The sequence below is a fragment of the Musca autumnalis genome, unplaced genomic scaffold (genome assembly GCF_047663935.1).
Source record: "Musca autumnalis isolate F117 unplaced genomic scaffold, ASM4766393v1 scaffold_4, whole genome shotgun sequence".
Classification (NCBI taxonomy): domain Eukaryota; kingdom Metazoa; phylum Arthropoda; class Insecta; order Diptera; family Muscidae; genus Musca; species Musca autumnalis.
This window is the reverse complement of record NW_027411977.1, coordinates 136,831,847-136,856,081: the sequence shown is the minus strand read 5'-3', so window position 1 is coordinate 136,856,081 and position 24,235 is coordinate 136,831,847. Positions and strand designations below refer to the sequence as shown.

The 24,235-nt window shown below is 33.3% G+C and overlaps 2 protein-coding genes and 1 long non-coding RNA gene across 4 annotated transcripts in view; 2 read left to right on the top strand and 1 right to left on the bottom strand.

Moving 5' to 3' along the window:
- Window positions 1-24,235, bottom strand: part of LOC141402545 (probable serine hydrolase) — a 33,098-nt gene that overhangs the window by 5,384 nt on the left and 3,479 nt on the right. The gene's annotated exons all lie outside the window — the stretch shown is intronic.
- Window positions 2,280-3,197, top strand: LOC141402546 (uncharacterized). The gene is made up of 2 exons (XR_012412654.1): window positions 2,280-2,819; window positions 2,889-3,197. It is a non-coding gene; the product is annotated as an uncharacterized lncRNA (long non-coding RNA).
- Window positions 15,184-21,900, top strand: LOC141402539 (uncharacterized). Its single transcript, XM_073984045.1, has 8 exons — window positions 15,184-15,680; window positions 15,746-15,909; window positions 16,656-16,790; window positions 16,867-17,021; window positions 18,763-19,077; window positions 20,502-20,591; window positions 20,652-20,812; window positions 20,946-21,900. Exons 1-8 carry the CDS (start codon window positions 15,529-15,531, stop codon window positions 21,610-21,612), a joined length of 1,839 nt encoding a protein of 612 aa, XP_073840146.1. The 5' UTR covers window positions 15,184-15,528; the 3' UTR covers window positions 21,613-21,900.

The window sequence follows — 24,235 nt, the reverse complement described above, 5'->3', positions numbered from 1 at the left end:
ATTGAGGATACTACTGAACCAGAATTTCAATTACCGTCAGTGTCAGAGGCGTGTGTAGCTGTAGAAACACTTCAAAAATGTATTTACTCAGAAGATGTTATACGTAAAGAATGTGTTTTAAAAGACCCTTACAAAACTGAGACCTGAGTTAGATTTAAAGCTTATGTTGGAATTCAGAAGCCCAAACTAAAATAACAGACTATTTTAAAGATAACCATGTCCCATATTTACGTATTATATCTGCTGAAAAATGTATTTAATATAGTAATTTTTTTATTATTTTGTTTTTAAGTCATTCATATGTATGTACAGCTGTGTTCAAAATAATAGGAGTGCTCATTCACACCAAGGGAATGGTCGAATAAACATGGTTAAACCTACCCATTTTGGTTTATTTTGAATTTATTTAACATTGCTGACATCCCAACAGTTAGTTCATAATCAGAAATGTGGTAATCTGATTTAAATTATTTACTGTTTACACCAACATTATAAATCGCCTTCAAATTTGTTGTTCAAAAAAATAGGAGTACGGAAGAAAAAGGACAATAAAAATATTTTTAGTTGAGTTTAAGATCAAAATTGCCTATATTTTAGTTGACAGTAGTAAATCCAATAGATTTTATGAGAGTTGATGGCTGTTTAAAAACAAAAGTTCTTTTGGAGGTAGCCTAAAAACAGGTGATTGCCCTTGCAGCGATTTTTTCCATAAATTGAGCACTTATTAGGTAACTCAATCGATTTTGTAGACAGAACTTTAGTGAATAGAGTTTTTTGATGCTCTGGCTGTTATCTCGAACAATATATAATGATCGGTATCCCGGAAATTCGTGTATTTTGATCCTTGAGCCAAGTTGAAGCCGGTTTCCATTAACTTTTTACGTAAGGATCGATTAAAAATGCGTATCTATAAGGCATTAATTTCTCGATTAAGTGATGTTTTGAGGTCCTTAGCATCTTAATTGCACGTAGAATTGATTATATGGTTCATTTTTGAATAATTGGATGATTAGCACATATGAGACAGTTTTCAAAACGCTTTGTTGAGAAGGAAACTTTAAAGACAAACTTTTGAAGTTGGCCTAAGATTATTTTTATTAGGTTTTGCATCGTATAATAAACAGTTTTCTAATGAAACTAACCTAAATAAAGTATTTTTGAGTGAAAAGCGTAAGTTTATATTGAAAAATATATTACGGCATATACCAACCATAGTGCAATCCCAGCCTGCCTATCACTAAATGGTTCAAAGTAAATTTCAACCGTTCACGTTTTAAACATTTTTTGAATGGAAGCGAAATTGATTGCATACACAAGGTTAGCACCCTAAGGACTTCCAAATATTATTTGGTTGGGGAATAAATTCCTTAAAGATACGCTTTTTTTGGCCGATCCTTACCTTAAGGGCTAATGTAAACTGTCTTAAAATTGGATCAAGGATCAAAATACCCAAATTTATGGGATACCAATCATTATATATTGTTAGAGATAACATCCATAGCATCAAATAAATCTAATCGTTAAAGCTTTTGTCTACAAAATCCATTGAGTTGCCCAATAAGTGCTCAATTTATGAAAAAAATTCTGCAAGGACAATCGCCTGTTTTTTGGCTACCTCCAAAGGACTTTTGTTTTCAAACAACAATCAAATCTCATAAAATCTATTGGATTTACTACTGTTGACTAAAATATTGACAATTTTGATCCTAAACTCAACTAAAACTATTTTTATCGTCCTTTTTCTTCCACACTCCTATTTTTTTGAACAAAAACTTTAAACACGATTTATAATGTTGGTGTAAACAGTAAATGATTTAAAGCAGATTGTCAGATTTCTGCTGATGAATAAACTGTTGGGATGTCAACAATGTTAAACAAATTTAAAATAAACCAAAATGGGTAAGTTTAACCTTATTTTTTGACATATTTATTTTTTTGTATGGGCGCTCCTATTATTTTGAACGCAACTGTATGTATGTACTCGTATATAGATGAAAAAGTAATAAAACAACGTATTTATACCCAAAAGTCACTATAGATAATAAAATTTCACCTCTTTTATAAGTATCGTTTATAACGACTATCGCTTATAGCGTCCGATTTTGGTCGGTCCCTTGACCGACGTTATAAGCGATTTCGACTGTACATAAAATGTCGTATGGAATTTGACACTAACACTACAAACCAGTTCAGTCAGCTGGGTATTGCTGCTACCTTTTCTTGTTCTACCATGCTCTCACGCACAGTGTACGTGTACATAAACAACCCTGTAGGAAGTGTGGGGTCATGTGTTGACATGTCGCCACTTTGTCTACTAATATGGTGACAAAGTCAACACTTTGTCACCAGGTTGTCAACTATTGATACCTTTACCTTAATAAGAAGAAGCATTGTGTATATTGACAGATGATAGCCCAACGAAGCATCCTTTTTTAATTTTCTTAATTGTTTGGCGTAAAATAATTTTTGTGGTTGGTGAAAAAAGTGTTTTTGTAAAAATCAATAAAATATCGTGAAAACTTAAAGCATATAATTTCAATAACAAGTATGAGCAAAAGAAAATATAAAAGACATGTGAAAAATAAACAATTCTATAGCAAAGTACGAATTCTGAGGCGACTAACAACATTTGTGGTGAAATTTCGACAATTAGACATTATGTGGAACCTTTAGAGAAGATTGTGGAGCCTGATGTATATATTGTCCCGTCTCGCTGGAAATGCTGAATGCAACTAAACATAATAATGAATTACAATGTTGGATAATTATTTGGCAAAAATCGATTGTGAGATTTTTCCAATGTTATACAGCTGTAATAGGCAAGCAAATTTAAGGACATATTTTTTATTTATGTTTATTTATACATGTTTATTATTTTCAATTCCTAGGTGTTATATCAACATTCAGCGAATCGCCTGATAAAACGTTAAGTGCAACAGAAAAAGAACTATTTTAAGAAGACAAGTCATTGGTGCGACTTGGCCAAGAAAATAAAACGAAAACGTTTTTTATTATTTATATGTTAAAATGTTTAAGCAGCCTGAAAACATTGTCTTTATTTACTAATTTTTACTTATGTGGAATCTTTGGCTTAGCCATTTAAAAAGATAAAAATACTGTAATACGCAATTTGTACATTTTTACCATTTTCAATATTATTTGTTTTATTCTTTAATGAAATATAGTATTTAAACAAATGTGTAGCTTCATCTTCTTATTACTGTTTTATCTATGAAAAGTTCCAAATAAGCTAAAAAATTTTGTATTGAAAATCTGGTACTATTGACGCACTACCTCCAATGTCTATACTGACTTACTACCTCCAATGTCTATACTGACTTACTACCTCCAATGTCTATACTGACTCACTACCTCCAATGTCAAATGTCTATAGGAAATTACATTAGTTGTCTACAGTTTGTCAGTAGTACTGTTGACAATGTCAGTAGTAAGTCAGTATAGATTCACTATTGACATTTCCTACAGGGAAACGATGGACATCATGTGGTTGTTGTTTTTTTAACCCATGCATACACACATGCTTTAGTATTGATGGAAATATTATATTATGGGCGACGCTGCTCTAGTTACTACAACCACATGAAAAAAATAAGGGGATAAATGCATACGACCCATTGAAAAAAGGACTAAGTGATGCCAAGTTTGTTCTTGAAGTTTTTATGTTGTTGTTATACCGCGGCACACAACGGACCTTAAGCTAATAACACATCCTGGAATCAAATCCAAATTATCCTGTCCCAGAGTCCGTACAAACCTCTAAAAAATAAATTAAACATATCTACAGAATCTTGAGAATCTTGAGAATGCGTAGAAAAATATGAAACCATATTTATAGATATTATAGCAACAACAAAAGAGAAAAACTTATTGTTGCAAATATATATGTAGGTACATATCTTTTGGTTTGATTCGAAAAACTAGAAAAAAATATTTGGGAGTTTTCTAACTATTTCGCTAAAATCCCATACAATAACTAATTTGAACTGCTAAAACTTCTTCAAGAGTAATATTGAAATTTATTTATTTATTAATCAACTTTACAATAATTCAAGCCATCAGGCCAATTAAAATGAATTACATAATATTACATATTTGTATGTTATCACTACTCAGTGTGCATATGAAATAATCCTATTTAGTTATTTAAATTGAATCCTTACACGTAAAACAAAGCCTTATGGCCAATAAATGTAATACATTATACAAAGCGCAGATATGTCACTACTCCGAAATATGGCATTAAAACATGCCTATTAATATTAAATATAGAAAGCAAAATTGAGATCACTAGCTACTAATTAATTATATAAATTCACATAAATTCATTTTTATAAATATTTACTATAAAAAGAAAATTACGTTCCTGCCACAAGGCAATAGCGCACAGAATGTATTGTACTCTACTAGACAAACATAGGTTGTCTCACAAAGTGTCTAACAAGACGTTTTGAGAACGAAGTCGGGGTAATGCTAAAGTCTTTCAAATCATTCGGGAAGGAGTTGTACAGCCGAGCAACACGTACCATAAACGAAATATCCATGAGATGGTGAACTGTGGGAATCTCAAGTTGAAGGCGGCGAATTGAAGAGCAAAAAACGAAATTATTTACCAGAAATAGAGGGCACTGATGCTTAATGGTTTTAAAAAAACTAAGCATAAGACGAGTGTCCACAAATGCATGGAAGGAACAACCAAAGAAGTCCATCACGTAAGGTGTGATATGAACACTACGATTCAATTTATATACAAAACGAATAACCTTGTTTACTGCCAACTGAATCAAGCGAAGATTACCCAAAGTTGACCCAGAATACACTTCAAGGCAGTAAAGAAAAATAGGTAAAACCAAGGCATGAGCCAGGCGTTTCCTAATGAAAAGCGGCAAAGCTAAATCAGTAGCATAGAGACTCCGAAGAGAGGAATTAAGTTGGGACACAACCATATTTATATGACAACAAAAACTAAGTTTGTCATCAAGCAACACTCCCAGACACAACAACTCGGAAACAAAATCAATGTCCGTATTATTGTATCTAACAGATACTCCAATGTTCGTGAAAGTCGCAAAAAATATAGCTTTTGTCTTCGCAATGTCTCCATTGCATTATCAATCTTGGACTGAAGAACAGAAATGAAACGACTATCACCTTTGAAAAGTAGCTGTACGTCATCCGCAAAGGCGAAAGGTTGACACCAAAAACTTAATTCAGGGAAAAGATCATTAAGAAAAATAATAAAGAGAAGTGGCCCTAAAACGGAACCTTGCGGCACACCACTTCTAACAGGAAGAATAGAGCTCAATGCACCCCCAACACATACAAGTTGCTTTCTGTCAGCAAGATAAGAAGACATTAAGCAGCAAGCACTTCGGGAGAATCCATACAATGAATGTAATTTATGTATCAACTTCGCATGATGCACCCTATCAAATGCCTTCTCCAAGTCAAGGGACACCAAGACACTAAGTTTTGTATTGCCAAAACTGACTTTCACCGAATCCGTCAGACCTAACAAAAGCGAGGCAGTGCTTCTGTTCTTCCTGAATCCACACTGGGCATCATCAAGCATATTATTTCTCTCTAGATAAGTTGTAATTTGATATTTTAAGACATGTTCCACAATCTTGGAGCAAATGGGCAAGATAGAAATTGGACGAAACTCTTGAACAGAACCAATAACATTTTTCTTTTTCACAGGGACTATTTTAGCCAACTTCCAGGCAACAGGAAATACCGACGTTGTTAAAATAGTATTCACCAAGGTAAGAAAATGACGAGAAACCAAAGGAAAAACAATTTTTAAATACTTAAGAGTATAGCCATCCAAACCAGCTGCATTTGACTTTATAGAAGAGAAAGCCCTCTCTAGATCCGAAACATCCACACAATGAAAAGAAAAACCATCTTCACCAACTTCCTGAAAATTATCGAAAGAAAAATATGAATCAAGTTGATTACTCGCAAACCTTGCATTCAACTCATCCACGCTACCACTATACGTGTAGGATTTATCAGTGGAAATTCCATTGGATTTAAGCAAACTCCACAATTCCTTGGTACTGCGTTGACCCTCAAACAGTGATGAATGGGCATTTATCTTAGCTTTTTGTACAACAGATTTAGCCTTATTTCTAGCTTTACAAAAACTCCTCCAATCAATACTGCTTTTAGTACTAAGATATTGTCTGAAAGCTAAATCCCTTATAGAATTGTGATACGAAATCTCAGGAGACGAATACCAAGCATTGCGCGTGTTCAAGAACAATCTCCTCTTCCTAACGGGAAACAACTGAAGAACTCGATTGAGACATCCATCAAGGCATTCCCATTGAACATCAACACTATTCGAGGAGTACATAGCAGAAAAATCGAAGGAGGATACAGCGTCAAATAATGTCTCTAGACTCACTGCATCATAGTCAATATATTCAAAATACTGATCAACCAAAGAAACAGAAATGTTCAGGGACATAAAGATAAATGCATGATCAGAAATGCCCGGACAAAAAAAATTGACCAGAAAACACCACAGAGTCCTCATTGCTAAGTGCAAAAAAGTCCAACAAGGACGTAGAGTCATGCGCAACACTGAAGTGGGTGGGAAGCATATTATGCCTAACTGATATACATAACCTTCTGCATGAGTCTCTTACTTTGACTGATGACTCCAAAGAAAAAAGGTCATTGTTAAAATCACCCATTAACAAAACTTCATTATATCTCACTAGCAAATCACCAGCATCCTGCTCAAAAGCCTCAAAATTCCCATTGGGAAGATAAACGACACCCACAAGAACTCCACGAACAGACTCTCTGCATTGCCGTACTGACTACTTTTAAAAACAGTTTTATATTTTATTGATCTGGAGATATAAAACGCCACACCGCCACCTCTCTGTTCAGGCCGATCATTGCGGCAACATGTATATCCCGAAATTGAAACCCTACTAGATGGAACTGAAGGTTTACAATCATTCAAAAAATGTGGAAATTAAAAAGCCTTTTATTCGCGAATTCGTTAAAATTAGTTAATGCACATCCGTTTTTGGATACAGCGAATCACTCTCTTTGAATATTTATGCACATTTCGATTTTTCACTCAGCGGCCAAAGTGTGCCGTCAGGTGCCCGGACATAACACCCCACGGACATAACTCCCAAAATTATTTTGGGCGTTATGTCCGCTGCGCTTTGTGGACATAACTCCCAAAATTCGTTGTCCGTAAAGCAAAGCGGATATAACACCCAAAAAAAATCGCGGTCATAACTCCCAACGAATTTTTTTCTTAATTTATAAATTATTTCTTTGCTTAATTTTGAAATTTATAGTTATAATTTTTTTAAATTTTTGAGTAGAAGTTAGAATGTGAGCCGCCGAATTATACATTTGAGAAGGCCTAAGTGCCAACCAATGCTGAAGTATCCACAAAATCCTCCTGATTTCGTAAAATTATTTAAAAACGAAATTATGCTCGAAATGATGTAAGTAGCAGTTAGGAGAAGTTTTAAATCGTAAAAATATTTGTTAAGAAAATCTCGCGATTTTTTTCAAAAATATTTTCGCCTGCGGAGCATTTCGTTTTTCAGAAAGTATTTCAATATTTTTAAAAACACTTTTTATCTTCTTAAATTGTGAAAATATTTTTGTAAAAAATAGCGCGAAATGTTTTTAAATATTTTCGCCTGCGGCGCTTTCGTTTTTCAGAATTTATTTGAATATTTTTAAAAACTTTTTATTTTCTTAAATTGTGAAAATATTTTTGTAAAAAATCGCGAATATTTTTACAAAATCTTTTTATCTTCTTAAATTGTGAAAATATTTTTGTAAAAAATAGCGCGAAATGTTTTTAAATATTTTCGCCTGCGGCGCTTTTCTTTTTTCAGAAAGTATTTGAATATTTTTACAAAAACTTTTTATTTTCTTAAATTCTGAAAATATTTTTGTAAAAAATCATTTTTCAGAAAGTATTTGAATATTTTCACAACACTTTTTATCTTCCTAAATTGTGAAAATATTTTTGTAAAAAATCGCGCGATTTTTTTCAAAAAATATTTTCGCATGAGCCAAAAAACTTTTTACCTTCTTAAATTGTGAAAACATTTTCGTAAAAAATCGCGCGATATTTTTTAAAAATATCTTGACTGCGCACCTTTTCGTTTTTTAGAAAGTATTTGAATATTTTTACAAAAACTTTTTATTTTCTTAAATTGTGAAAATATTTTGGTAGTTATATCACGGCACCGTTCCGTCAGTTGCATAACACAATGCAAAAAACCTTAAAGTGGGTAAAAGTTTCGCAATGTGTCAGATGGCAAATCTTGAGACCCTAGAATGCTTAAAAGTTGTTCTTGTGCACAAGTATAATTTATGGAATTAGCAGAAAAATGTATACATTTTATAATTTTGGCGAATGACTGGATGTCTAAGATATATTTTAGAGAGAAAAAAAAAGATGTTTGGGGGTCAAATGCCGTTATTTAAGGTCAGACTTCTTGTGTACATCATTAAAGCTGAACCTTGCTTAATTTTTTGCTTTTTTAGGTATTGTACTTTATAAAAAGCTCAAAATTAGGGTCAGATGGCAAATCTTGAGACCCTAGAAAGCTTTGGTGTTGTTCTTGCGCAAAATATTCCTTCTTGGACGTCGATAAATGCACGTTTTTCCTCAGATTTCTCAGGAAGTTAATAGATTTCGGGAATTATTGGCGCAAATTACATACAAAAGGCCTTGAATTGGCTTGTAATATGGTCTGATACAATCCTTGGGCATCAATGGACTCAGAAATGTACAATTATATAGTGACGGTAATGATCATAATACGGAAACGACGTTGTTCACAGTGCAAATTTCATGCTTTTTTGGTAGAGCTTATATTGTGATGTTTTGGGAGCAGGTTTTTAACAGAATATTTCACATGTCTAATTCACTTGGTGTCCAAGGATTATATTAGAACATGTTACAAGGTCTTCTGTATGTTGTCTGCGGCGAGAATTTCGCGGAATCTATTAACTTCCTTAGAAATCTGAGGAAAAACGTGCATTTATCGACGTCCAGGAAGGAATATTTTGCGCAAGAACAACTCCAAAGCTTTCTAGGGTCTCAAGATTTGCCATCTGACACTAATTTTGGGCTTTTTATAAAGTACAATACCTAAAAACGCAAAAAATTAAGCAAGGTTCAGCTTTAATGATGTACACAAGAAGTCTGACCTTAAACAACGGCATTTGACCCCCAAACATCTTTTTTGTTTCTCTAAAATATATCTTAGACATCCAGTCATTCGCCAAAATTATAAAATGTATAAATTTTTCTGCTAATTCCATAAATTATACGGTAATACACATATTTCATTGGGGTGTATGTAAACTTTTGTCCCCATAATTTTTTGGTTTTTGTAAAATTTACCGTTATTTGTATTATGGAATATACTTTTGTTGTTTCAAATATTGTTTATTAGTGAGAAGAAATAAAACTGCAAACTTGGTATTTCATAAAAATCATAACTTAACCTAAAACCCGAGATTTATGAGGTGTATGTAGTAAACTTTTGTCCCTGACTGTATCTAAACCAAGCTTAAACAGTCTAAACCAAGCTTAAACAGATTTCGCCCAAACAAACGAGACTTTTGGATATACTGATATATTGACGAGACCTTGGAGCCTCGAGCTTGGACGAGACTTTTGGATATACTGATATATTAAAGAGACCTTAGAGCCTCGAGCCTTGGACTTTTGGACATACATATATGTAGGTATGTACATAGTTTCTTTTTCAAAAATTCGAAATGCCTATAACATTGATTTTCCACTGTATGTACAGTGGTGTGAAAAATAATAAGGTCAGTGACATTCACAACTTTTAGTCGCTCCTAAAATGTGTAAAATGGAAGAATTTGCGATGGAAATTTTGTTTTCGAAAATGTACATGTATTGCAATAAGAAATCCCGTTACGATTTTGGTTTCTTTCTGTTTAGTTTTTATACAAAACAAATATTTTTCGTAAAATCCGTGATTTCTGCTGTGAAAAATAATAAGGACAGTTTTTCGTTTTAGTAAAAATAAATTGACATTATTTTTTTGTGATTCTTTCCTGTAAGTAAAAGTTTAAAATGAATTAATTTCTATTCATTAAATGTTAAATCTACCGGTATTTTTTAGTTTTTCTTTGCAAATATGGGTAAAAATACGCATTGTTATCACGCTATTCCAGAAATCATTAAATGTTTACATAAAGAAGGAAATTCATACAGAAAAAGCTTAGAATCTTTAAAAACAATGGTGGAGGATGCAGCTAAGTGAACCTCGAAGATAAAAGTCGTAGCAGAAATCCAAAAATTGCACCTGTAATAATAAATGCGTTATTCGATAACACTGTGAACCGAAATTTTGGGGGTGGAAAATTCCTATTGGAGATGAAAGCCCTTGGTGAGTATATACAGAACCCCGAAGGACAGATTCATCGAACTTTCGCGATATGGCGTGATGAATATTTGGCTGGAGACCCTAAAAGCCATCTGGAATCAGCGTTATATCTTTGTTCGCTGTTGTTTAAGCTTATATTTAAGATGACATGTCTTCAGTCAAATCAAATGAGGATTTTTTTCGTAGAACATTTCGACCTTCTAACATGCTTCCTTCAATGTCCTTTTCGTCCTTTATTTCAAGAACCGCAATAAAAGTGGCACAAGATGACATTTTTCAGCTTCGGAATATTCTACAAAAATGTCGCTCGGAAGATTTTAGGTACGGTTCCCAAAGACATAAAATCGATAAAATCATGTTTAAGCGGTCGTTTTTCACTTTTACCCGAATCTTGCTCAGACAGCCCTATATCTATTTATTTCAATACATTATTGTTAACCTATTGATGATCTAGAATTATCGGAGTCATTAAAACAGTTGTATATTGTTTTGCTAAGCACGTTAATTTCATTATTTTTTGGAATAAATATCCGGATATCCGAATTATGGAACCGGTTATTCTGATATTAAAACCGAATTTTTATCCGGTTTTTATGAACCGAATAACCGTATATGTATATCATTAGAAAGCTATTAAAATTGTCCAACAGATATGACTAATATGCATTAGACGTTTTAAGCGGTTATGGTGCTGGAACAAAAAAACCGTATTTTTGAACCGTTTCTTAACGTTTGTGAGGATACATTTCTGTGCGTGAAAAAAATTATGATCATGACCTGGGGGGTGGAAAATTCTTTTTGGAGATTAAAGCCCTTGGTGTGGACATACAGAACCCTGAAGGACAGATCCGCCGTGAGTCGAACCTTTGTGTTATGGCGGGTTGAATTCTGGGATGCTGACCCATTATTGCAAGCGTAAAAAGTTACGTAACTGAATTTCAAGTGGGTTTAGGGTGCTACTGGGACAGTATGTGCTAAGTCAAATCGTTTTAAGACGATTTCTGTAGAACATTTATTGTCTTACTCTTATCCTGCTCTTTTTGTTGAAGAAGGTATAAAAAATAATGAAATTAACGTGCTTAGCTAAACAATATACAACTGTTTTATTGACTCCGATAATTCTAGATCATCAATAGGTTAACAATAATGTATTGAAATAAATAGATATAGGGCTGTCTGAGCAAGATTCGGGTAAAAGTGAAAAACGACCGCTTAAACATGATTTTATCGATTTTATGTCTTTGGGAACCGTACCTAAAATCTTCCGAGCGACATTTTTGTAGAATATTCCGAAGCTGAAAAATGTCATCTTGTGCCACTTTTATTGCGGTTCTTGAAATAAAGGACGAAAAGGACATTGAAGGAAGCATGTTAGAAGGTCGAAATGTTCTACGAAAAAAATCCTCATTTGATTTGACTGAAGACATGTCATCTTAAATATAAGCTTAAACAACAGCGAACAAAGATATAACGCTGATTCCTGATGGCTTTTAGGGTCTCCAGCCAAATATTCATCACGCCATATCGCGAAAGTTCGACGAATCTGTCCTTCGGGGTTCTGTATAAACTCACCAAGGGCTTTCATCTCCAATAGGAATTTTCCACCCCCCAGACTTTGAGCTCCATTTTGTTGCACAGTGTAATTAAAAAAGATCCTTTTACCACATCTTTACAAATTAAAAACTACTTAAATATTAGTTTTGACGCGTCAACAACTCCTAAAACCCTCTGTTGTGGCCACATTAGAGCTCACAGTGTCGGAAAAGTATAATTTTAATCGAAAAGTTATACACTTCCCACGTAGTGGTGTGGGTATAAAAATATTCAGCAAATAATACAGGTTGCTGGAAATCACATCGCTTGGTCTAAGAAAAATTGCGTACCGTTCTTTAGTCTGATGAAACCTAATATATTTTTTTGTTCCGATAGAGGAGTTTATCAGGGTTGAAGACCTAAAAAATCAATAATATAACCCAAAATATACTCTGAAGGCGGCTAAATATGGCAGAGGTAACAGCATGGTGTGGGGCTCATTTTCTTACTATGTTGTGGGGTCTCTATACAGTATTCAAAGTGTTTTTGAAATCACCAGATTACATTGAAATTTTGAAAAATATAATTCTTCTGTATGCTGAAGCGGGTGTGCCTCTCAAATGAGTCTTCAGCAAGGTTAATGACCCAAAAATGACGGCAACATGAAAAAAGGTGTTCCAGGATAATTAAGTTAAGTTGTTAGAATGGCCCGTACAATCCCTTGATTTGAACCCGATTGAAAAATGTTGTGGAATGATTGCTAAGTCTGGAGTTTCCCCCATTGGCTTAGCTTCATCACTTTCCTCTTTGCAGAGAAAAATGTTTACAAAACGCACTGACAGCTTGCAAAATTTACTGATCGCTACCAATATCATGATTTCATCCCGGCGAAGGGAATTATCAATTGGCTTTTCAGTTTTTGAAATGATGATTTTTTAGTGAAAACCTGAACTCTTTAAGCATCGAGTATTCTCATGTTAATGAGAATGATGCTCACTTTTCGGCTTTCCCAAAAAAACACCAGAACAAAATATTTGCAAGCTGACAGCACGATTCAACTAAGAAATCATCGATTTCTGTTAAGTTGAAATAACATCAACACAGTTACCTGTGAGTATGTCGGTGGAATTTTATTTACAAAATTCCGTTTTGCGCGTGCCTTCGCTGTTTTTTGTTTGTTTTGTTTTAGTTGAAGATTCAATCATATGATTGCTAAGTCTGGAGTTTCCCCCATTGGCTTAGCTTCATCACTTTCCTCTTTGCAGAGAAAAATGTTTACAAAACGCACTGACAGCTTGCAAAATTTACTGATCGCTACCAATATCATGATTTCATCCCGGCGAAGGGAATTATCAATTGGCTTTTCAGTTTTTGAAATGATGATTTTTTAGTGAAAACCTGAACTCTTTAAGCATCGAGTATTCTCATGTTAATGAGAATGATGCTCACTTTTCGGCTTTCCCAAAAAAACACCAGAACAAAATATTTGCAAGCTGACAGCACGATTCAACTAAGAAATCATCGATTTCTGTTAAGTTGAAATAACATCAACACAGTTACCTGTGAGTATGTCGGTGGAATTTTATTTACAAAATTCCGTTTTGCGCGTGCCTTCGCTGTTTTTTGTTTGTTTTGTTTTAGTTGAAGATTCAATCATATGATTGCTAAGTCTGGAGTTTCCCCCATTGGCTTAGCTTCATCACTTTCCTCTTTGCAGAGAAAAATGTTTACAAAACGCACTGACAGCTTGCAAAATTTACTGATCGCTACCAATATCATGATTTCATCCCGGCGAAGGGAATTATCAATTGGCTTTTCAGTTTTTGAAATGATGATTTTTTAGTGAAAACCTGAACTCTTTAAGCATCGAGTATTCTCATGTTAATGAGAATGATGCTCACTTTTCGGCTTTCCCAAAAAAAACACCAGAACAAAATATTTGCAAGCTGACAGCACGATTCAACTAAGAAATCATCGATTTCTGTTAAGTTGAAATAACATCAACACAGTTACCTGTGAGTATGTCGGTGGAATTTTATTTACAAAATTCCGTTTTGCGCGTGCCTTCGCTGTTTTTTGTTTGTTTTGTTTTAGTTGAAGATTCAATCATATGATTGCTAAGTCTGGAGTTTCCCCCATTGGCTTAGCTTCATCACTTTCCTCTTTGCAGAGAAAAATGTTTACAAAACGCACTGTTGTGGAATGAAGTTAAAAAATCAAGCAGGGGAAAGTGTCCATCAAATTATGGCGACCTTTGGCAACTGATACAGGTTGCGTAGGACGCGATACCAGTAGAGAAGTACCAAAATTTGGTCGACTCGATGCCCAGACGATGCGCTTCCGTTTTAGAAAACAAAGGATCGTCTACAAAGTATTAATTAGCTGATGGCCATTGTAGCCAATGCTATTTCCTTTCTTATTAACATTGTATTTACTACAGTGTTATTATTATAATAAAAAAAAAAGTATTAAGGACACTGAAACACTTTATCTACCATTATTTAGTAAAAACCTGCATTAATTTCCTTCAAGTTTGATCCTTATTAAAAGATGTCATGAAGTGTCCTTATTATTTTTCACACACCAAACTACGACAATTCGCATAAAATATAAAAGATAAATAAAATATGGTTACGAGCAATAAAAATATTTTTTTAATACTTTTCTTAACATTTTAAGAAAACAATAAATTTTATAAACAAATGTAATTTTCACTTTTTTAGTCAGTTTTCAATGTAATCTTGGTTATGGATTGAAGTGTCCTTATTATTTTTCACACCACTGTATATGGTATAAATAACAAAACCTGAAACATGCAAAAATACATTTAAAATTTCTCTTAAATACAGTTTTGAACAACCAAATTTACTGCAGTGGCGTTCAAAACATAATTAATAATTTATTAAATAAATTAATTTAAAAAAATACACACTTAAATGTCCATTTGCTGGATTATGAAAAAATTAAGAGTATTAAGCAGCACCGCTAGTGGTGTTGCAAAAACTTGGCTTGGATAACTCTCTTATCACGCTGTAGCGTTTCTTATGAAAAAGAGGAGAACGCCAATAACCCATCAACAACATAATGAGAAAAGAATTGAGACAAATATTCCACTCACAGCAATATTTATGAGTTCTTTTTCATGGATGTTTCTTTTCAGAATACCGTTAAAAGCGGTTATAACAAACTGCCTATTTACCTGCCTGTTCTTATTTACTGACAGCATTTAGATTGATTTGTTTCCAAATAAAATATTTCATTTTAGTTTAAAGCTTCGTTTTGTCATGAAATGTGCAATATGTCTGTTATTGTGATTGTCCCCGTATTGTTCAAGTAGTGATTTTAACTTAAAAAACCTTTTGTACTGTTTTATTATATTGATCTATAATAAAATTTGTTCAAGTCATTGGAAAAAAGTTAATGATCACAAACGACGACAATAATGTCTCTTGTGTTTGTGTCCGTCATTTTGTGATTGTTGAAAAGTATCAAAATTATTATATAAGGAAACAACAACATGTAAATGACATCGGTATGATGTGATTTTGAGATGAAAAAATGCTATGGTTTTTCAAATAGAATGCATGCGAGAGATCAAGTACAGGAACAAAGTAAAACATTTCTAGAATTGCGTGCAGCTCAGGAAGTTCAACAGGACTTGGCTGTAACAAGTACCATTAAAACGGAAATAGTTTGGGATGTGTAAGTCTTTTTTGTTTGCTTTTTTATACAATTTATAAATTATTATAAACATTGCTTTATTGTAGACTGGGTCCAGATCAAGGAGATGTTTTGTGCAAAAAATTGGAGTACATGTTTCCGGATGACAGAACGGTCTATGCATCCAAACAAGATATACGGAGAGCGCGAAGACACAATGTTAATGTCAAAGAAATCCGAGCGAAATTGTTTCAAAATATTTGGCAACAAAGTAAGTTTGTACATACTTTTGTTTTATTTTAATGAATAATATGGGTATTTGATTTTTTTTTAATTATTTCACTTGCCGTCATCAGTTTTTAATAATATGAAATATTAGAAAATAGCACGACAAAGTGAATACTGTTTAAACCAAAGTGAGGTTACGGTTGAATAATTGTAAAAAAAACAATTGAGTTTTTTTGGCTTAAGCCAAATAGATTCATTCGTGGACCATTTTGTCAACTTGGTTACAATGTTCGTACTTATCGCGAGGTCTTTCGTAATATTTAAGTACTCTTGTTTTATTTTATTTTTTTTTTTTTTTTTTGTTTTGAATGTCGATTTTACTCGTAATCGTACTTGTCAACACAGATAATAAGCACGCCTGAAATAGGTCTAAGTACAATGCTTTACGGGAGTATGAACATTGAATAATATTTTTAGAGGCCCAGTAGTGGGATTCTCTAACGCATTATTTCGGTTACCGACTAAAATCGGTAAAATTAAAATTCAAAATTATGAATGCAATGTGAAAATAAAAATTGGAGACACTGTTGCTATCGGTAGTACTTAGCGACAACTTTATTTTGGTTGCTAACTTACGGACAAAATCCTTTAATTAACCAAATTACAATTATTTTAATTTTACCGATTTTTGTCAGTAACCAAAAAATGCGTTAGAGAATCCCACTACTGAACCAAATTTGTTCCTAAATACATATGTATTTATTTTTAATATTTCCTTTCCTTTTTTAGGAAAATATACAAATGGCGTTTTACTACACTCTATTATATACGTAATAGTGACACCAGATGATGCTGATGTCCATAATGCAAAATTTTCCCATAATTATACCATACATCCTATATTTCGTACGAGACGATGTCTAAGTAAGTAACAGATATATAGTCTGCATCATAGTAGTCTTCATAATATACATATCCGTTATGATTGTATTTTTTTTAGATTCGAACAGCAGTTCGGGCTGCTGTATGATATTTATAGACGAACAGTCTCGTATATATCAAAATTGGAATGATTTTGTGGAAAATAATGAATTACCAGTTGGAGTTATGGTTGCACCATTAAATGGCTGTTATAGCATGGACCATAACAATGTGGTAAGTTCAAAAGGTATTTATGCTTAGTATATGCATTATTTGATTGTCTAGTTCTGTAGTGCGATTCTCTAACACAATTTTGGTGTTACCGACAAAAATCGTTAAAACTAAAATGCTTTTAATTTCTGTAATTAACGATATTATTCGGTAAGTTAACGACCAATAAAAAGTAGTCGTAAAGTTCCACCGATAGCAACAGCGTTGTCGCTAACTCAAAAAATGAGTTTGAGAATCCCACTACTGTTGTTGTATATATATTTAATATAGTACATCAGGGCTATAACTTAGGCTGACATCCGTATCCTCAGATGCTTTGCAAATGACTGCAAATGTCTAAAGTGTTGTGTTTCATAACGCCATAGTACTTAACAAATGCTATGCTATGTATTTCAAAACAACGCAATTGCGCATTTTTAACGCAGATAAAAAGCAAACATGTTTCATTTTTATTTCTAATGCATTTAGTTGCAATTTCGAGGAACAATGAACGAGTATGCAACTGAAATAATATGACGAAGTTTAAAAACTACAAAACATCTGATGATACCGAAGTCAGCCTTACTTGGATTTTTGGCAAATATAAAAAACACCACGACATATATTTTTTAATTTTATTACTAAGACAGAAAATTGTTCTTAATGACCTGCTTCGATTTCAAATGAGTTAGAAATGCTACCAAACTTCTGTCTTTAATTTAAATAGAAACATTGTGGTGTTTTTTTGGGATAGCGTTTGCAATTTTGTTTTTTTTTTTTTTCAAAATAGTCTGGCTTAATCCCATTGTTGTTGTTTTATTATTTTAAAACAACTAGTTTATTCGTGGAAAAGAATTGGCACAGTTCGCCAAGGGGTAAGGCTGGGAATACTATAGTTTCGATTCTCGCCACAGAATCTTATCATTTCCCTTGTTTTTTGTTTGTGGATATTCTCCACCGAAGTTATTTTTCAATAACTTCTTCAACAAAAAACTTGTTATACCCAAACATCAATCGTCAGCTCGAAGTATAAAGGTTAGCAAAGAAAAAAGTTCAATGAGAAGTTTTTCCTTGGCAACCTCACACAACTCCGACGAAAGTGTCTACGAAAAGAATTCATTGAACTTTTTTCTTTGCTTACCTTTATACTTCGAGCTGACGATTGATGTTTGGGTATAACAAGTTTTTTGTTGAAGAAGTTATTGAAAAATAACTTCGGTGGAGAATATCCACAAACAAAAAACAAGGGAACTGATGAGATTCTGTGGCGAGAATCGAAACTATAGTATTCCCTGCCTTACCCCTTGGCGAACAATGCCAAATCTTTTCCACTAATAAACTAGTTGTTTTAAAATAATAAAACAACAACAATGGGATTAAGCCAGACTATTTTGAAAAAAAAAAACAAAATGTAATTTAAATATTTAATTCATTTTTGTTTTCAATCAAACAAAAAATCTCTCGCGTTCGGTGCCAGAATCATCGAATCAACCAAAAAACGTTTTTTGTTACACTTAGTAACGGTGTGATATTATTTTTTGTTTGTTTATAGCCTTAATTTACATTAGGGTAATGACATTTTGACGTTTTTCTTAAAAATTATTTCCTGTTGCACGAATGAACGACTATTAACGACTAAAATAACGTTTATTCCATGTAAATATTGAATCACCTCATACTACGATTTTTTCTAATCCAAAAAATGCATCACCCTAATGTACATACTACAACATTTTTTCAATAACTATCTCCTCAAACAATTTAGGTACAATTAGAGTGCAGTTTAACACCGGCGTGTCAAAGAAAAAGTTTGGCAAAAATGGATGCAATTTTCTCGGCGGTATCTGCCGTTGGCCAGGCAACAACTTTGGTTCACCCCATATTTTCCCTTATGACCATCGGAGCTAAGACGTATGAGACATTGCGCGATTATCAGAAGATGTCCGATAAAGTTAATCATGGCACAGCAACAAAGATGTCGGCGAATTTAAATTTAAGTGGAAATGTCATTTGTTTAACTTCGTCAGTTGCGACCTTTGGTGCTTACATGATGGTTCAGAATGGCGGGGCACTTTCGTTTGTAAGTATCCTAAAAAACAAGTTGTATTTCGAATCAATATTTATAACCTACTATTAAAACTATTTCCCACGAACGTTCGCGACAAGGACAAGAGGAGACTTCTCTTATAAAACTAGTAAGTCGGATTTGTGAATAGAGATATCAGCCTGAGAAGCAAGCCCACATCTTTTAGTCCTAACTTCCATAAAATGTATTGATTTTAAATCAAGGTGTTTCTGTCCATTTCATGAATCCTGTAGACATAGCCCGAGGACGGATATTCATGAGTTATTTACTATTATATTTCGTTATGTGGCAGATATTCGGCTAGAAGTTGAGATTTGAATCTATGGGCTGGGCTCATCGAATGTCGGCTATCCGGAAATCCTGTTTGCCCAAAAATTATTTATTTTTGGAGTTTTCAGAAATTTGTAAAATGTGAAGTAGCCGAAAAAATCATGAATGAGATTTCCCCGTGAGTTTTGTTTTTCCACCGTTGCAACTTAAGGGAGAAAGTGAAAAAATTCACTGGGAATTGCCGTTTATGATAACCCTTATACAAATTTTGTGGGAATTATGTGGACCTTTGTCTTGAAAACTTTATGAATAAATATGGACCTTTGCCTCAAATCTTCAAAAGGTAATATTACTCGTATATGGGGGCTACATCAGGAATGAAAGCACGACCACCTCCCCTTTTTCCCTACGTACGTGCCTGGGTTACACCAAAATAGCGTCTATATCTACAACTTTAGGTGCAGATGTTTCCTACTTATAGAGGACCACGATGCCAATTTCAAAACATCGTCTAGGGGTACCTATCGGATCGACCTGAAATTTTTAACATACATAGGTAATTCTTGGGACTCTGATCAAAACGATATATATGTAGTTTTCTCGAGGAAAGTCCATACTTCCCGAGATAAGGATCTTTTGGAAATATATTACTTCAATACCATTACCTTGTGGACATCTCTCGGATCGGACTGAGATTTTTACCATAGATAGTCACAACCACAGTTTATACAGTTCATGACACAATTACCAAGGTAGTGGTATCACACCAGCTGTTCGAATATGAAGTGTCAAATCCCTTTATATAAAAAAATATTTCTGTTGTAATTTCCCCAACAACATAAAGAAAAATTTTAAATAACATATTACCTGTTCAATTTGCCTTGATACAATTTATTATATAAAAATGACAAAAATATTGTTTCTTAAATATATTATTGTAAATCTTTTCCCTATGGACAGGTGCAAAAGATAAGCTTCCCCCATGAAAATTATATATCGTTATGTTCAGCGTCCCCAGTAACTTTTTAGCCCGATCCGGGAGTTGCCCCTAAACCAAAATTCAATTAAACTCTTTATTGATCTGCTCCAGAACCTGCAAGAATCTATTGTTTCATTTTGATAAATAAGTGTATAATTGACCATTTCAGACAACAAACATGTCAATACAGGCGATTAATAGTGCAGCAACTTTAATAAATTGCACAAAATTTATTTCAACAGCCTATGATATATTCACGGTATGAAGACAATGGAATACTTTCGATATCATTTCCTTTCATTTTTCGTGTAATTTTTAGCGATATTTCAGAGATGAAGATGATCTTACGTTTAGCGATCTAATGACATTCGGTTCTTCGTTATTGCTATTAACCAATTCCATAAACAATATGGTTATAATATCACAATTGGGAAACATTGGTGGAAATTCACTTCGGTGTTTATTGCAAACTAAAATAAAGTGAGTATTTCAGCATTTAAAACGGTAGCCTATATTTTAGTGTTACATTCAAGATTATATTGATTTCATCCTTTAATATATACACATCTGTATTAATTAATTATATTCCTTTTCATTTATTGTTTCTTTGTAGAGCTGGTCTTTCATTAGTTGCAGAAGAAGCCATACGTTTCACAATACAAAATGGTGATAAATCAGATCTTTTACGCCTGGTCAATGATATACCCTACAGTGACATTTTCCGTACAATGCATACCGTTTGTAAAAATCTTACATCGACTGGATTTTTAACAACAATTTCGGCTATTGGTACAATGGTCCTTGATATGGCACCTGGTCTCACTGTCGAAATAACAAATAAAGAAATTACCCAGCTCAATTTTATTGAGTTGATGAAATTTTATGGTTCGAAGTTTGTTAAACATATTGCTAACTCGAATAATCTTATTGATGTTCTCAATGGAATGGCCATATATTTGTCAGAGGCGGTTATACAATTGATATTCAAACAAACACGTCTATTTGTCGATACCTATGTCGACGCAATTGATGAACAGCAGAACACATTTTTAACAACTGAAATGATTCTATATAAAATGTTTTCGTTTGCGGTGAAAAATTACTCGGATTTGAGCTTTGAGTTTTTGGATAATAAGAGGGATGAACTAATACAGGGTGTCGCACAATATTTCCAGTCATTAAACCCGAAGCCGCCCATATCCTCCGCATCGGAGAGTGAGAGCGGTTTTAAACGCAGTTGTGATGTTTGTGGTGGTTATTATTATTTAGTCCAAATATAATTAAATAGAGGAGGAAGATGTTAGTGTTATTGTCAATGATTTCTTTTCTTTTTTCTTCAGTGTTATTCTTATTCTCTTTCTTAACATAGTTATTAGTATTAATTTTAGTTATTTAAGTACTCTTACTCTGGTTATCGATGCTTTGTAATTTTGATTTGCTAACGAATGTGGCACATCTCGATCGAGCAAATCAAAAACCTAATAATTTAAATTCTATATTGTGATAATTTTTTCTTAGTTTGTAATGTATAGAAATAAAAACTGTAATAAATATGATGACAGTAATAACATCTTTTATTTGTTTATAAACTTTATCTTATATTTAATATAAGATAAATTGGAAGAATAGCATTAGCGCAGCATAGGCCATCAGCTATGCAAAATTAGTTACAGAGAATTTCTTGGAATAATGATTATAGTATTCAATTGTTATTATGCAATATGATATAAACTTAAAAACTGCCTTGATATTTCAGCCTTAGAAGTTTTTAGCATATCCAATCCTTTATTTTGTAGTATTTGGTTTTCTTAATTTACACGGTGCTCTTGAATCAAATTTAAATGGAAGGTGCTTACACCTGGGAAGTTTTTGCGGATTCTGAAACTACAATGTTCATAGATGAGACAAGTCAAAAAACAAAAAAAAAATCGCCGGAGCGCTTTTTAAATAAATCGCGATTCAAGTTGACATTTTTAGGGGTTGTTTAGCTTTTTGCGATTTTGTTTGGAAACCGCAAGTCCTATCAAAATGGGAATAAATAAAATGTTGTAGCTATCAAAATTCTATACAAGATTGACCTTAATGATATTTTCGTAGGTTTTAGAACTTTTGAGATATAGAAGTTGAAGTTGGGACAATTCAAATTCAATTTAATTCTGTACCGTCTCCTTATAAAACAATGTCATGACTGCAATTTCCCAACTTAAACTTATATATCTAAAAAATGGTAAAACCTAGGAAAAATTACATAAGCCAGTCTTGTAGAGAATTTTCGCAGCTATAAGATTTTCTCAGGTCCCATGTCGATAAGACTTGCCGTGTACATGCAAAATCGCGAAACCCTAACAAAAAACCAAAAAATGTAAACTGAGCTTCTTTATCTCAAAAATGGTACAGCCTGAGAACAAATCATAAACGTCAATCCTGTAGAGAATTTTCATAGCTACAACATTTTCTTTAGCTCCATTTAAATTGGACTTGCGGTTTCCAAGCAAAATCGTGAAAACCTAAAAAACACCTAAAAATGTGAATTTTGACCGCGATTTATTTAAAAATCCAAACAGCGATTTTTTCTTGTTTTTGGATTTTTCTCATATATGAACATTGCTGTTTCAGAATTCACAAAAACTTCCCCTCTGTAAGCGGTTTTCATTAAAAGTTAGTTAAGGCGCACCCTTCATGGCATTGTTTTATAAGGTGGTAAAAAAAATGGTAAAACCTACGAAAATACCGTAAAGGTCAATCTTGTAGAGAATTTTCATAACAACAACATTTTCTTCAGTCTCATCTTGATAGGACTTGCGGTTTCTAAGCAAAATCGTGAAAAACTAAAAAACCCCTAAAAATGTCAACTTGAATCGCGATTTATTTAAAAAGCGCTCCGGCGTTTTTTTTTTTTTGTTTTTTGATTTTTCTCATCTATGAGCATTGTAGTTTCAGAATCCGCAAAAACTTCCCAGGTGTAAGCACCTTCCATTTAAATTTGATTCAAGTTCACCGTGTTTAGAGACAGACGGGCATTCAGATACTATGTGACGGACGGTGCACACATTAGGTCTGTCTGGTTACTTTCCAAGCAAGAATTGTCCAGCAAGAACTTTCTCAGTGAGTAAGTTTTTATTCTCTTTTGCAAGAAAATTGTAAAAAGTAAACAGACACATACCCAGCAAGCAATCAGCTGACTTACCAAAACAGAACAAATTGTCCACCAATAAAGTAACCAAAGGAAGCAAAAATGTTGTATTTTATTTAAAATAAAAAAAGAAAATGACCCAAAAAAGGAATTTTTCCACTTTGCAACTTTGTTCTCCGAAAAAAATAATACAATTGGGCTTGCAAACATAAGTCACCGAATAATTAAAACAGCTGATTGATTGTTTTCAGGAAGAAGAAGAGTTGCAAGTGTTTGCTAGAAGAAATTTGTCCAGCAAGAATTTGCAAACTCTCAGTAAAAAAAACTGTCAAAATGTCTCTCTCAAATCGTTCTCTTTTGCTGGACTTTTGTGTTAACAGACGACTTCCAGCAACAATTGGTACAAATTGTTACAAGTTTTAGGGTAACCAGACAGACCTATTATTACACATTATTTACATTCATCATCTAAATACCTATTCAGTAGGTGTGAGTTGATACTGTATGACCCATTCGCAGTCTTGAGAAAATTTAATTTTCCTTTTTTTTCGAACGTTCCCACGCCTCACTTTCTCATCCCTGCCGACCGAGGATGCGACCTCCCCTTTCGTGATCCGTATCATGGTGGCGTATACGAAGGAAATTCGAAAACCAGATACAGAATCTACTTCATCAAATTACTAGTTATTTAAAGATAAAATTATATTAGATTTTATAACTTCCAAACTCATGCCGAAGTCCACATTATAGTACATGGAATTAAAATCAGT

Coding starts and splice junctions, on each gene's coding strand:
- LOC141402539 (XM_073984045.1), top strand. CDS start 15,529: ATGAAAAAATGCTATGGTTTTTCAAATAGAATGCATGCGAGAGATCAA. Junction 15,910..16,655: donor TCAAAATATTTGGCAACAAA/GTAAGTTTGTAC, acceptor TTCCTTTTTTAG/GAAAATATACAAATGGCGTT. Junction 20,813..20,945: donor TTATTGCAAACTAAAATAAA/GTGAGTATTTCA, acceptor GTTTCTTTGTAG/AGCTGGTCTTTCATTAGTTG.